Source organism: Falco punctatus (assembly GCF_963210335.1).
Source record: "Falco punctatus genome assembly, chromosome: 2".
Taxonomy (NCBI): Eukaryota; Metazoa; Chordata; class Aves; order Falconiformes; family Falconidae; genus Falco; species Falco punctatus.
The window spans coordinates 91,965,273-91,978,861 of record NC_137581.1 but is presented as its reverse complement, the minus strand read 5'-3'; the positions used below and the strand labels follow the sequence as shown (position 1 = coordinate 91,978,861).

General features: G+C 39.3%; 1 protein-coding gene across 8 annotated transcripts in view; it reads right to left on the bottom strand.

Annotated features, from left to right (window-relative positions):
* Positions 1-309: 309 nt before the first annotated feature.
* Positions 310-13,589, bottom strand: part of SCML2 (Scm polycomb group protein like 2) — a 96,373-nt gene continuing 83,093 nt past the window's right edge. For all 8 annotated transcript variants that reach the window (XM_080377139.1, XM_080377140.1, XM_080377137.1 and 5 more), the window contains 4 exons: positions 13,370-13,483; positions 8,163-8,444; positions 7,294-7,457; positions 310-5,740 (listed from right to left, as the gene is read on the bottom strand). In XM_080377139.1, the coding sequence (XP_080233265.1) occupies positions 5,615-5,740; positions 7,294-7,457; positions 8,163-8,444; positions 13,370-13,483 (686 nt within the window). In that variant the 3' untranslated portion in view covers positions 310-5,614. The remainder of the gene's footprint in view (positions 5,741-7,293; positions 7,458-8,162; positions 8,445-13,369; positions 13,484-13,589) is intronic.

Genomic DNA, 13,589 nt, shown 5'->3' with positions numbered 1-13,589 from the left:
GATATTGTCTACATGGACTTCAGGAAGGCCTTTGACAACGTCTCCCGTAAGATACTCACAGACACGCTGCTGACGTATGGGCTGGAGAAGCAGACGCTTGCGTAGAAAACCGGCTGAATGGCCAGGCCCAGGGGATGATGACCAATGGCACAAAGCCTAGCTGGAGGCCAGTCACTAGCACAGCACCCCGGGGGTCAGTACTGGGTTCAGTCCTGTTCAGCATCTTCATTAATGATGTAGGAGTGGGCAGAGCATCCTCAGCAAGTCTGCAGATGACACCAGACCGGCAGGAGGGGCTGATACATCAGGGGGTCATGCTGCCACCCAGAATGACCTTGACACCCAGGAGAATGGGCAGACAGGAACCTTCGGAAGTTCAACAAGGGGAAATGCAAAGCCCTGCACCTGGGGAGGAACAAACCCAGGCACCAGTATGTGCTGGCAGCACCCAGTTGGAAAGCAGCTTGGCAGGAAAGGCCCTGGCATGTCCTAGAGGACACCAAGTTGAACATGAGCCAGCAATGTGGCCTTGCCACAAAAAAGGCTCATGGTACCCTGGACTGCATGAGCAGAAGCGTTGCCAGCAGGCTGGTGGAGGTGATCCTTGCGCTCTGCTCAGCACTGGTGAGGCCACACTTGGGAGCGCTGGGTCCAGCGCCGGGCTCCCCAGTATGACAGGCACAGCCATACTGAAGAAGGTCCAACAAAGAGCCACAAACATAATGAAGGGACTGGTGCATCTCTCCTGCGAGGAAAGGTTGAGAGAGCTGGGACTGTTCAGCCTGGACAAGAGAAGCCTTGGGAGCATCTCACTAATGTACAGAAATACCTGAGGGCAAGGGGCAAAAAAGAACAGAGCCAGGCTCTATGAAGTGACCGGACCAGAGGCGACGGCCACAAACTGAAACACAGGAGGTTCTCGCTGAACATCAGGAAACACTTCTTCACTGCGAGGGTGACAGCCCTGGCACAGGTTGCCCAGGGAGGCTGCAGAGTCTCCGTCCTTAAAGACACTCAAAAGCCATCTGGTCCAGAACACCCAGCTCTAGGTGGACCTGCTTGAGCAGGGGGGTTAGAGCAGATCACTTCCAGAGGTATCTTTAAACCTCAGCTAGTCCTTGATTCTGTGATGCACTCCTCAACTCTTACTTAGAACAGGGCAAATCCAAGACAAACCTAGAAACACAAAAAGCTGTAGATACAAAACCTGCTATATTTAATTTGAAAACTCTCGCATCCATGCTGAGCAGTATTTTTGGTTTTCCCTGTAGCATTGTTTTCTATACACTCCTCACTTCCAGTTACTATTTTAAGTCTATTACAGAAAAAGCTTTAAAAAATTATATTGTTTCAGAGTAACTGGTATAGAGAACCATGAATAAAAGTTTTGTAAGTGTCCTAGACAAAAACACCAAGCAGACTTAAGATAAACTTTGATAATGCAGAAGAGAAAAAACCCCCAACAGTCAGCTCAAAATGGAAACAAAATAGATAAATAGTATAACCTAAATTATCTTAAAACTGGGACTACCAGCTTCTGCTTCAAGGTGGCTGGACACAGGCTGCTCTGACTGCTTGATTCTGGATGTCAGGCCATTTAAATTAAAAATCATTTACATTATAGAGTCAAATATACAAACATATGAATAGACTTTTATTAGCTACTCATAATTAAAAGGAAAACATGATCCTGAGTTGGCCCACCAGAATAACGCATGAACAGGAAAAGGTGACTGGAGCCCTTCGAGTTAAGGAGGAAGAGAAACTATTCATTCAACAGTGTACCCATGTTTCAGTTCTCTGAATTTCACCTCCAATTAAAGGGAAGATAAGCACAAAGAACCATGTGTTTCATCTGACCGGGTTCAAACATCAAGATTTTGGTCACCCTTACCCAGGGCTTCATTCCTCCCCTACAGGAATACTCGAGACAATCAAATGCAGAATTTTTGTATCACATTCAGGGCATAAATGATCACATCCACAGACTCACATAAACCTGACAGAGTTACAGAGAAGGTTAACATCGCTTTTCAGCAAATTACATCCCTGAGTGACTGGAAAGGAAGAATATCATGGGCATTCAGATGAACATCTTTGTCCCTGTGTCTACCACCTGAAGTAAGAAATGGTGTGCCTTTATTAAAAGCAATAAAAAAAGGGGAAGAGGATCCTTGATCCTTTGAGCCAACATTTATAACATGATGTTGCTGTCTTTCACTGTCATTCCCGAGAAAGTCCTACAACATGTATACAGCCACAACAAACTTGTTAGAAGTGTAGTGATGGCAACTGCAACATGCATTCACCTTGCCATACAGCACTCTTCAATTTCAATATTGCATAGGTCTTCTGTGACAAGAATCGTGAGAGCTGCTAGTCCTCCCAGACATCAGCATTTTAATTTCAAACAGAAGAAATCTTACGACGTACTGAGGAGTTACGGCACTGTCTTGCAAGATGACTGAAAGATACAGAACCAGATAAGCAGATGAATTCCTGTTGATAAAAAAGCAACTCAGAGAAACAAAGAATACATCACGTTGTCATCTTCATTAAATATGCACCAAAAAGATAATTCAGTATCTTCTGAGAGATATCGGATGCAAAATACCTCTGGACTATTGTCATTACCAACTTCCAAGTTCCGTACTTTGTCTCTGAGGGATTTGAAGTTACCATTAACCCAATTTAAGTTGCTTTGCAAGTGAACAGCCACTGGAACAGATTTCTGTATCACAGAAATAAAAAAGCATGAAGTGTATGAAGTTGAAACCTATTGCCATCAACTGCTCTGATTTAAAATACTTCAGGTCTTCCTCTGAACACAGGAAAAACAGTTTTTAGCAGTCTCTTCCCCTGAGTGGTTATATAAGAATCCTGTAAGATATATAAGTGGCAAAATGCTATATGTGAAACTAAATAGTTGAATATATTCCTATACTGTTATTTTGAAAGCACAGACCAACCCAAGTTCAAACATTGCTTCAGATAAACAGCGTTAGAATGATTTTACCCTTTTGATTAAAACTTCCTTACATCAGATGTTTACATGAACTGTCAAGAGCTGCCAAATGCCAGATAAGATAGCTACCCTTGCCTACGCAAACAGCGCTCACACATATGCACAACATCAAACAAAAAAGACAGTTACAACAATGAACAAACCGTTTTATTTTTGTTGATAGATAAGAACATCCCATTGAAAATAAAGAATAAAAATTATATTCTGCTACAAATTTTGAATGCCTGAATCTCACGCTATAGCACAAGGTGAAATTCTGGTACTGCAACAGCACAGTAATCCTTGTGCACACGAGTGCACAGAAAGCCTCGAACAAATATTTATACCCATAATAGTGCCATGTAAAAAAATTTCATTCCATAAAGGCAAAACACAAAACTTAAAACATCTTTGTTTTTCCTATGCCAGTGGCAACATAAAAAACGAAAAGTGTTTTCAGTCAATTATTTCCACTTAAATCGTATGAGATCTCTTTACGCTAAAGAACTCTGAAATTCAGCATAATAAAGTGTGGAAGAAATAAGGTATAAATAATACACTGAACATGTGGGGCATGCTGTTTTCCTCAATATGTAACTAACTTTCATATGGTTACACCAACAATCAAGTCAGTATTTTCCCAACACAAAGAGAAAATATTCTGTTTCTTCAATCAATGCTCTGACCTTTTCTTACTATAAAGAACACCCTTGTATTATTCATCTAAGCACACATGCACCACAAAAGATATGCAAAACAAATAGATATAGATAACCTTTAGTGTCAAGTGTCTAATGATGTATATCTCCAAGTCCAAATGACTTGCTAAATTAAAATTGCACTGCAGTCACTTAAACTAACAAAATACTCGGACACTTATGAGCCACAAAATTTATTATTTTGCAGCAGTATCTCTGCTGAAACCTGAGGAGTATCAGACTATTGGTAAAGCAAGGCATTTTCAGAAAAGGAATTTGTAAGAAATATATTTATACTATATGCTTTCACATAAAAAGGCAGTAAGAAATACAATAAAACCTACCATTTTAGGACTACACCTTCCCTAGGAAACAGTTTTTATCACTTGCACTATTACATATAGTACATTCAGTTTCCTACAAAGAAAGTGTATTTTCTTGTCCCTGATGTATATTACAATTGGCAGTGACAACAAACTGCTTTATTATCACCACTCATTCTTGCAGCTTATAGAAACAGCACCGATTTTACCCCAAAAGGGCATATCGGTTACATAGTAGCACTTTCTTCTAGGAAATACAAGCCCAAAGCATCAGAACCAAATGTGTCTTTCCAGAAATATACCAGAATATATGGCTCAGAGTTAAGGGATGAATAACCAAGAGTATTGCATAGTACAGGGATCTCACCTGTATGAATAAAGCCACCTTTTGATTGTTTGTCACCTTCTGACTGGACAACAAATTAAACAGGTGCTAATGAAAGTAGTACACAACTAAATTTACTGGTAAAAAACCAACATGGAATTGTACAGTTCTTTCTGGCACAGTGCAAAGTACACGTTAAAAAACTGAATACATATGTACAGTGTGTATATATATTTTTATATATATATATAGTATGTATTTCCCGACACATACACATGTATATATAAAAAAAGCATGAACACACATATCCATGCCAAACTCAGCAAAAAGATGGAATGTTTAAAATGTGGATGCATTGTTCCAGTTAAGTCAGTCTGTCCCAGAAATGGCTGTTTATACAGCCAATATGCCCTTCCATGAAACAGAAATATTTATTGTCTGCATAAATTGACAATATACCGTACATTTGTCCTCATAACTTACCAAAGGACTGATAATCACACTTTATAAAAGCTTATATTTGTATTAAACCCTCTCCTCCATAACCCTTCCCTCCCCTCACCTCCATCCCCCGTGACCAATTCATATGGCTATTCCCTTTATGGAAATCTAGGAAGAATCGTCTAGAATAATATACTAGAGTACTACTCTGCTGGAGGACCAGACACAGTATTCGCTACAGAGATGAGATCTTCTATTTTAAATTTTTCTTGCAATATAAAAGTTTACAATCACCCCTATAAAAAGTATTAACACCTGATGCTGGTTTGTTTTATTACTTTCATTTGGGATTCAGCTGTTTTGGTTCTGAATATGAACACATTGGCTGAAGTCTGTAACGGAGAATGCACTTTCCAGAATTCAGAGAGCACTGTTACCTCACCTGCCCGCCCCCAGTACGATCAACTGTCCTTCCCTGAAAACTTCCTGAAATAGTTCGCAAAACACTAAAATCATAGAATAGTTTGGGTTGGAAGGGACATTAAAGATCACCTAGTTCCAAGCCCCTGCCACGGGCAGGGACACCTTCCACTAGACCAGGTTGCTCAAAGCCCCATCCAACCCAGCCTTGAACACTTCTAAGATGTCATACAGATTCCCCCGACCCCCCCTCTTTATCCTGAATGTCTTTTTTCCATTTTGAGAACACTTTCAAAAAATAAAGATGATTTATATCAGCAAAATAGTTTCAAATAAAGGCAATGGCTGTGAACCTGAGAGCTTAGTGCGACACAAACACACATATTTGCGGTATCCCCACTGGCTAGTACTTTCCTTGTTTAAGTCTTTCAATGTGGTAGCACAACTTTAGGGCAGGCCCCAGCTTCAGTCCCATATATTTCATTATCATATCACTCCTCAGTAAGAGTAGTGCCTTCCCATCAATTTCCTGCAGAAGGAAGAGAATAAACACAACAACATACAACTACTTTAACAAGCTGCATGGTAAAACTGGACAGTACATTCTATTTGTTTATACTGTAGTAAAAACTTATCTAATATATATATATAAACAGTAACTCGGTATAATTTGATATTTACAGATGGCCACTGAAATTTAGTTTATTTTAGCATTTTTTAATGTATGATCAAGGCATTTGAGATGTTAAAGAGAACTATAGTAAGTAAAAGAAACAACCAAACTGCCCTCAAAATTAGATACTGGCTGGGAAAAAAAAGTGAATGGGTCAAGGGAAAAAAAAAGAAGCTGCAAAGGAAGGTCTGTGCAGTTAGAGATTAAATGATCCAAGCGCTGAGGCCTTGCACTGAACCTTGAACACAGCTGTGGGAGGATTCTGGCATGTGCGTGCAAACAGGCACACAGAGGAAGGGGTTACAGACCAACTAAATCTGTGAAATAAGACAGATCTAAGTCCAGGTTAAACCAGACAGATTGTTAGTATCAAGACCAAGGACAACTTAGATTTCAAGTGCCTGCCTGAAAAGCTGCTGAAATTTGACAGTCCTAAGGTCTTAGTAGCATTACATACTGTAAACAGGCAATCAGTTCCCTAAAACACCTTAAGGAAATCCAACCTGTTTTGGGGGGTTTGTTTGGTTTTTTGTTTGTTTTGTTTTTTGTTTAAACACAAACCTGACAAAACAAGTCACATTTAGTCTTGTTGTACAACTAAAAATAAAACATAAGACAGGAAGTTATTTTGAGTTTTCATTCCAATCCAGCTTACCCTGATATTTAACTGTTCGTAGGAGCTGGCACAAAACGAGGGTGAAATACTACTAAAGAGAAAGCAGACCTCTTTTTGGAGTGCCATATATACAATGAAATAAGAAAGCAGCTCTTTGCTGAGCAACCTGCCATAGAAAAGCACAGTGAGAAGGAAGAGGGGAGACCAAAAACAGCACAGAGAAATTGACACAGTTTATCTCTCGAAATACAACAACTAGTTAGAGCTTATGAAACCCTACACACTGTCTTTCAAAACAGATCAACATTTCAACTGATTCTCTGAATTTTAGTATTAAAGACAAAGAGGAAAGCTTACAAGGTATAACAGCATCTCTACTTCGGGATAATCAGTCTCTAAAACAGATTGTCTTAGAGAGGTGTCACCTATGTAGGCCAAATGCCCCAGACCGTACATGAGAATGCCATCTTCTCCAGAGGTACCGGGGACGACAGGGTACCATGGATGTTAGCCATTAGAACTTGTATACTTCCAGTATTGGCGTTATTCCATATAAGCTGGAACAGTGGGTATTTACTTGAGTCTAACAAGAGTAGAACACTGAGAAAATATACTGCAGGAGGAGTTTCAGAAAACATACTGCAGGAGTGGAAAAATAATTTTCAGCCTCCCTCTAATGTATGAGTAGAGTCTATTCTACCTTCAATTGCAAATAGTGATAGACACGAAAGCTGTATTTTAAGAGATTAACGTGACACACAATCTACTAGAACAGAATGGATATGCATCGTACATGTCTCCTAAAGAGTTCTGCATGTGGAGCTAGTGCCTGTGGATCAGCTTCTTTCACAAAACGCATTACTTCCTCTATTGACCAGGTGGAAGGATCCTTATTCAATATTCTTGAAGGTTCCCTTTTTAGTGAATTCAAATCCGGTCCAGTTGTGGAACTTGCAGCTTTTAGTACAAAAATATTGTGAAAGGAAGAAGTATCACTAGTCTATACAAGGATAACACATTCCATTTTATGAAAGACATTCTTAATATTAACATGCAGCTTTTATTATGCATTCTTTGCAATATATTAAAATGAAAGATGGTTTATTTTCCTCCAAATAATAGTGAACTGTTCCAGTTGACTCTAAATGCCTTATATAACTGCAAATATTTACAGCAGCATAAACACTAGCACTATGACATACCTAGAGGGATTAGTTCAACTTGTACTTGGCTCCTGTATCCCAAGATGCCATTAAGTGGGAATGTGGCAAAGGCAAAAGTTAGGCTGTGCAGACAGAGGGAGGGACAGGAGGAAACTTTATCCCCATATTTCAGCACCACGGTAATAGTTAATAAGATGCTCAGGAGGTGAGCTGCATATAGTTAGCCCCCTCGGGTCTGGCTTGCTGCAGGGTCCACAACAGCAGTGAGAAGAAGGTGCAGCAGGCACGACCTCCCTAGCTTGCACCACAGTATTAATTCTAACAAGCTTAAGTTCTGCATTTGCAGTTACGTTAGCAAGCCTGTGCTTGGCAACAGCACAACATTTCACTCCGTATGCAAGTTTTTCTATGGCAAAGAGCTTCTTCATGCATAATTCACAGACTTTGTATGTTAATAAAAAAGTTACATATTTTTGGCAAGTTTAATTATATAGCATACCTTCAATCCGCCCCTGTATTCGATTCCTACTAACTTCATAGTAACCACTGCTCCCAGCGGAGCTCAAGGACAGCCTGCGCAGGACTGGGGCTGAATTTGAGGTAGCAGTCACTGGCTGAAGGGAATTTCTGTAATATGCTGCACTTCCTGAAGTACGATATTCAGTGGAATTTCGACGGGTCGGGCTTGAAGGATTTACAGAATTAAGTGCAGAATCCATAGAGTCCTCAGGAAATCTGTGTTCTTTGGAAGTGCTGTTTTCCTCTATAGGTAATGTTTCTGCTACAGAAAAAGCAAGTATCAATATGTTCAGAGTGATGGACATTATACCTTTGTTATTTAACTCCTTGCTGTGTTCTCCCCTGAAGATACTGACAGCCTGTAAGCCTATTAACAAATCTCCTGTGAGGCAATCACTGCTGCTGAATGTTTGCCCCTTTTCCTCAAGTAATCGTTGCGCTCTTACTGTATTTTTAAAACTTTTTTTTTTTTTATGTTTTAGAAGAAGCAGAAGATTTAATATGTCAAGTTTGGGAATCTTCCATAAATCATTTCAGCTGTATTTGTTAACTACTACGAACCGGGAAATGACAGAGGAAATTTTTTTAGTGGTAAAACTGTCCGATGTTAATATTGATACATCAAACAACCTTAGTCAAGCATTTTCATTACCTTTTAAAAATTATATTCTCAAAAAGCTAACCAGTAGGAATGCTTTACGTTTGTCTTGCAAGAAAATATTAATACAAACAAAACCTCAAAAAATTGTTAACAATTGTTTAATTTGCTCTAAACAGCAGAGGGAGTCAGTAACTTCACAAACAAAAGAAGTGGGCAATTATCATAGATAGATCCCAATACATTCAGACACAGAGGTCATCATTAAAAATTGAACAGGTTGCAGGCAAAGCCACAGAAGTGGTAGGTGCCAGGTATGGCACAGTAATGTAACATGTTTTGACCACAATGCTGTATCTACATACAGTTAGTTCTTTGCGCAGGGCAGGGTCTACGAGCACAGACTCTGGAAAGCTGAAGATATACGTAAATTACTGAACCCACTGAGCAAGCTAGAAAAATAAAAACGGGTCTCAGGAAGGGAGGGTAACATTCCCCTTTTTCGTTCTTTCTGCAAAACACAAACAATGCCCACTTAGAAGACTGAAGAATTTTTAGAGCCTGTCAATACTGTTTCTAAGCCAGATGAGCAGAGTTCAGCAGGTCCCTTTTCCCGGTGCCATGAGACAGGAGTCAGGTTTGCTTGATTACTGAAAATTCCACTGTTGGTCAACCAAATTCAGGTTTGATTGGCAGAAACATGCTATGTGAGATTAAAAAACCCAACCAAACAAACCCCAAATCAATGAGAACACTGCTCCATTCCCTAGCAATCATATGTATTCTGCTCTGTTTGCACCAGACCAATATCTAGCCCAAGAAAGAAGTTGGAAGCATGATGTACAAATCTGTATGAAACAAATGCTGCTTTGGCATGAGACTTAAGAGCTGGAAAATACAGATAACAGGTTCACAGAAGTGTAAAACCCACACTACCATCTTGAAAATTACTCTAGTGAAGTTATAAAACATATGCTAGTAAAGCAGCATATTCTTTGGAATAAGAACTGGTATGTTCTGTAAAACAAGTTCCTGAAATAAGCTTTTATTACCCTCCTTAAATGACAACTTTCAAGAATTTCTTGGGTGAATACCCAATTAAAACTAAAGGAAGAGCATTTTCCTAAAAAACCCAGTTAGCTTCTCAAGTGGAATGTGGTGAAGAACTGTTAAGCATATTTTGGTCTTCAGACAGCGTAATTCTCAAAGGGAACAAAAGCACTCAGAGCGCCAGCTTGCTACTCTAGTGAATTTGGTAAGGCAAGTTCTGCAACACAAGGTAACATCTTTTACTAAACTTGATAGTCATGAAATAAAGAAGCTTTTATGGACACAAGTCCTTCTCTTTCATATACGCAACCCTGAAAACAACCATGGCCACACTTAGTTTGTTACATTTTAATCACAAAAGCAAAGAAGCAGCTACTGAGGTTTTCAAAGAAAACAAGAAAATTAACTTCTTTACATTTGTCAGCTTGAAGTAGCTGCAGCAACTTACCAAAATGAAAAACAAAAGCCAGTACTCTATATAATTTAGAGAGACTTTAAGAGATGTAGTCAACAATACATACTATAAAATTAAAGGGTAGCCAGCCAAGGGAAAATTATAGCTGTAGAGAACAAAATCACCAACAGAAATCTCAGTCCAAGACCAAAAGGCACAGGTGATATCTTTAAATACTTACAGCAAAGCTATACAAAGGAGCCTAAGGGTTAACTGACTGAACTTGTAGCTTCAGTTTTCAAAAGACTTAAAAGGTAGCATGAAATAATGGAGACAACAGTCCCCAGCAGAAAATTTCAGCTAGAGTATTTAAGCATATACTACACAACTCCATGTATTGTATTACAAAAAAAACTTTTTGTAGTTTTTGTAGTAAACAGAGGTCCCAAATACAGTTGTTTTTTTTTAAAAAAATGTTTACATAATCCTTGTCAAGATATCTGAGGACAAAATTTTTTTTTAATTGACTATATTACAAAGGAATTTAGTTTTATTTATTCCAATTATATCCCACATTTCTGTCTGAGGATATATATCCTAAAGAAAACAAAAGTAAATAGGGCTGGGAAAGATGAACTCTGCTGTTTTTCCCCCAGGTACCAGCATTTGAATTTATCTTACTGTAAATTCTGAATTCACATACAGAAGGTGGAAAAGCTGGCATATTTCATCTTTTAGAGAAGGTGTTTCCGTTAAGCAACTATGGTGCCCAATCCACTTTCCTTTCTATTCATCTAACCTCTCTACAAACAAAAAGCAGCTGCAATCTGGTTGAAAAAGGGGTCAACAGCTGATTCAAAATTGGCATCCAGCAAATGGAGCTTTGCAATCCATGCAGCAATGAATGACACACTCCTGCCTTGACATTTTGAGCAGTTGTGGGTAACAGTGGTATGGAAAGAGACAGGAGGTTCCACAACAGAGTACCTGATCTCTGGGTAGATTAATAAAAGGCCAATAAAAGGCCTTATGTTTCAAGTGTAAGGACGACAACAGACTGTTTAAACACTGAAGGCCTTCGCAGGAATCAGATGTTTTGCTTTCTTGAAGCTCTTCTGGGAATTAGAAGCCAGTTGTTCTGCCTCATACATAAACAGGAATGATGTAATCAGCTGCAGCAGTAAGAACACTGTTTTCAGGGGGAGGGAGACAAAGAGTTATTCCCTATTCGCTCCTCCTTTATCTTTCATAACTTTAGGAAAAAATTGTTAGCGAGCAGGAAAGACAGCAAAACCTGCAAAACACATCCATGAGCAGATCAGAAGGAAAATGAGCTGTTTAAAAGACCCTTTCCCACAATTATTCCATTTTGCCTTCAAATGATATTTCAAAACAACTACTTCAAGACAACTGTGTCTCGATGGAACCAGAACTTTTTTGGGGCAGATCCTTCTTGCTAACCAGCCCATGACTGACTTATAAAATTGTCTCCAGATTTTCAGAGGACCTTGCCCTAACGTGAAACACATAACTCTACAGAACACTTTGCCTCCTGAAATGCACAAATTCAAAGCTCTGAAACTATGGCAAAACTGTTATTATTTTTTTAATCCAAGTAACTTTACTTTATAATGAACTATTGATCTTAAGATGTATTTCAAAGACTACACTGACTTCATCTGTAAAAGGGTTACATTGGCAAACAAGGATTAAAAAGCAGTATGTGCACACGTTTACTTTGAGGAAGATTTCTTACAAGATAATGCAGATCTACTCAAACATTTGTTTTGCTCCAACTGAAACTACTCAATTTGAGTATAATCAAGTGCTCCACACTTATTAAGTTTCCTACCAGAAGTATCTGACTTAGGTGTACAATATATCAGGGGAATGAAGCCAGACTTCTTTTGGAAAGACATAGAAATCAATAATCAATGCAGAACTGTATTTCCTGCAGCTGTTATTACAAAGACATGAATGTGCTACACATATATAACATAATAAGATGTAGCATTTAAAACAAGCTATTGTTGTGAGCTTTTTTAGTTTATACCCTTTTTGGCCTTAACTGTAGTCCTATGACTTTTTAATCTGCATAGAAGAGACAATTCTGCCCCGATGATGCTAATAGACACAAAATGACCCCAGGATCTCCAAAAAGAAGAAAAAAAAAATAATATGAAGGAAAAAATAACTAATCCTCATCGTATTTCAAAAAAGCCTTTGAAAATGCTGTGCAAATGTTTTGCAGCAAGAGAAAGTACGTATCAGACAGGACAAGTCAACATCAAGAAGTTACCGTGGCTTAACCAGTTAAGTAGCAAATGCAGGGTAAAAAAACCAACATGTTTTCCTAAGTCTCTCTCACTGAGGTTTAAACCTAGATGCTTTACTTCACATCTGTGGCGGCCTAAGACTAGACACATGCTCAGTTACTGCAGCTGAGCTGCAGTGCAGGAAAAGGTGCTATTCATCAGTGAGCTAAATCAATCTAACAGTCAGCTGCCACAGGGAGGCTACACTGCTACCCTGGCCACAGCTGCATTTTATTCAGCTCTTCCCTGCGTTCATCCAAGTCCATGGTGCATCAGTCCAGAGAAGTAAACTGCAAATGACTCTGCACTTCACTAAAATGTTTTCTGTGCTTTTGCTCACTGGTTCAGCTCACCACCCAGCCAGGGACCCACTGCAGGAACAAGGAGGCAAGGAAAGCAGGAGCAGCACAGCTTCCACTGGCAGCTAGCCATAAACTCAGCCGCGCTGTATCATGAAGCTACACCCTTACTTAATGCCCCCAGCCTACAGTTATTAAGAGTTGCTTCCAATTTGTCTCCTAATCCATTTCAGGGCAGTTGGTTTTCCGCTAAATAGCCATATATGAAGCAGGAGGCTTCATCTGTCACCTATTTGCCTGAGCCTCTTCACAAAAAAGGCTAGCAGGTTTAGGAGAAGGACTGCTGGAACTTGCAGTAGATCTTTCCTAAGTGCAAAATCTGTGCCAGTGATCAATAATTAACATACTTTCACCCTGACCTGTCAAAGGCTAGAGACAAACCAGACACATATGTTGTACTCGGTCCTTTTTGACTGGAAATACTGAATCCATAAATAATCCTCATATATAATCCCGACATAATGTAATTACCTTCAGATGGATGAGCATCATTTCTGGGAAGCTTAGGGGAAAGAGGAGCAGTATATGGTGGAGAGTCCTGAGAGTATCGTTTAGCACTCCTGTTTTCAGGTATTTCTTCTTTTGCTGTGAAGAGGAAAGTCACCGCCTGTTATTCTAGCATAAAGCTGTTCATGGGGAAAGTCCAGGGACAAAAGCAAAGACATACATCAGCCATTCACTAGGTTACAGT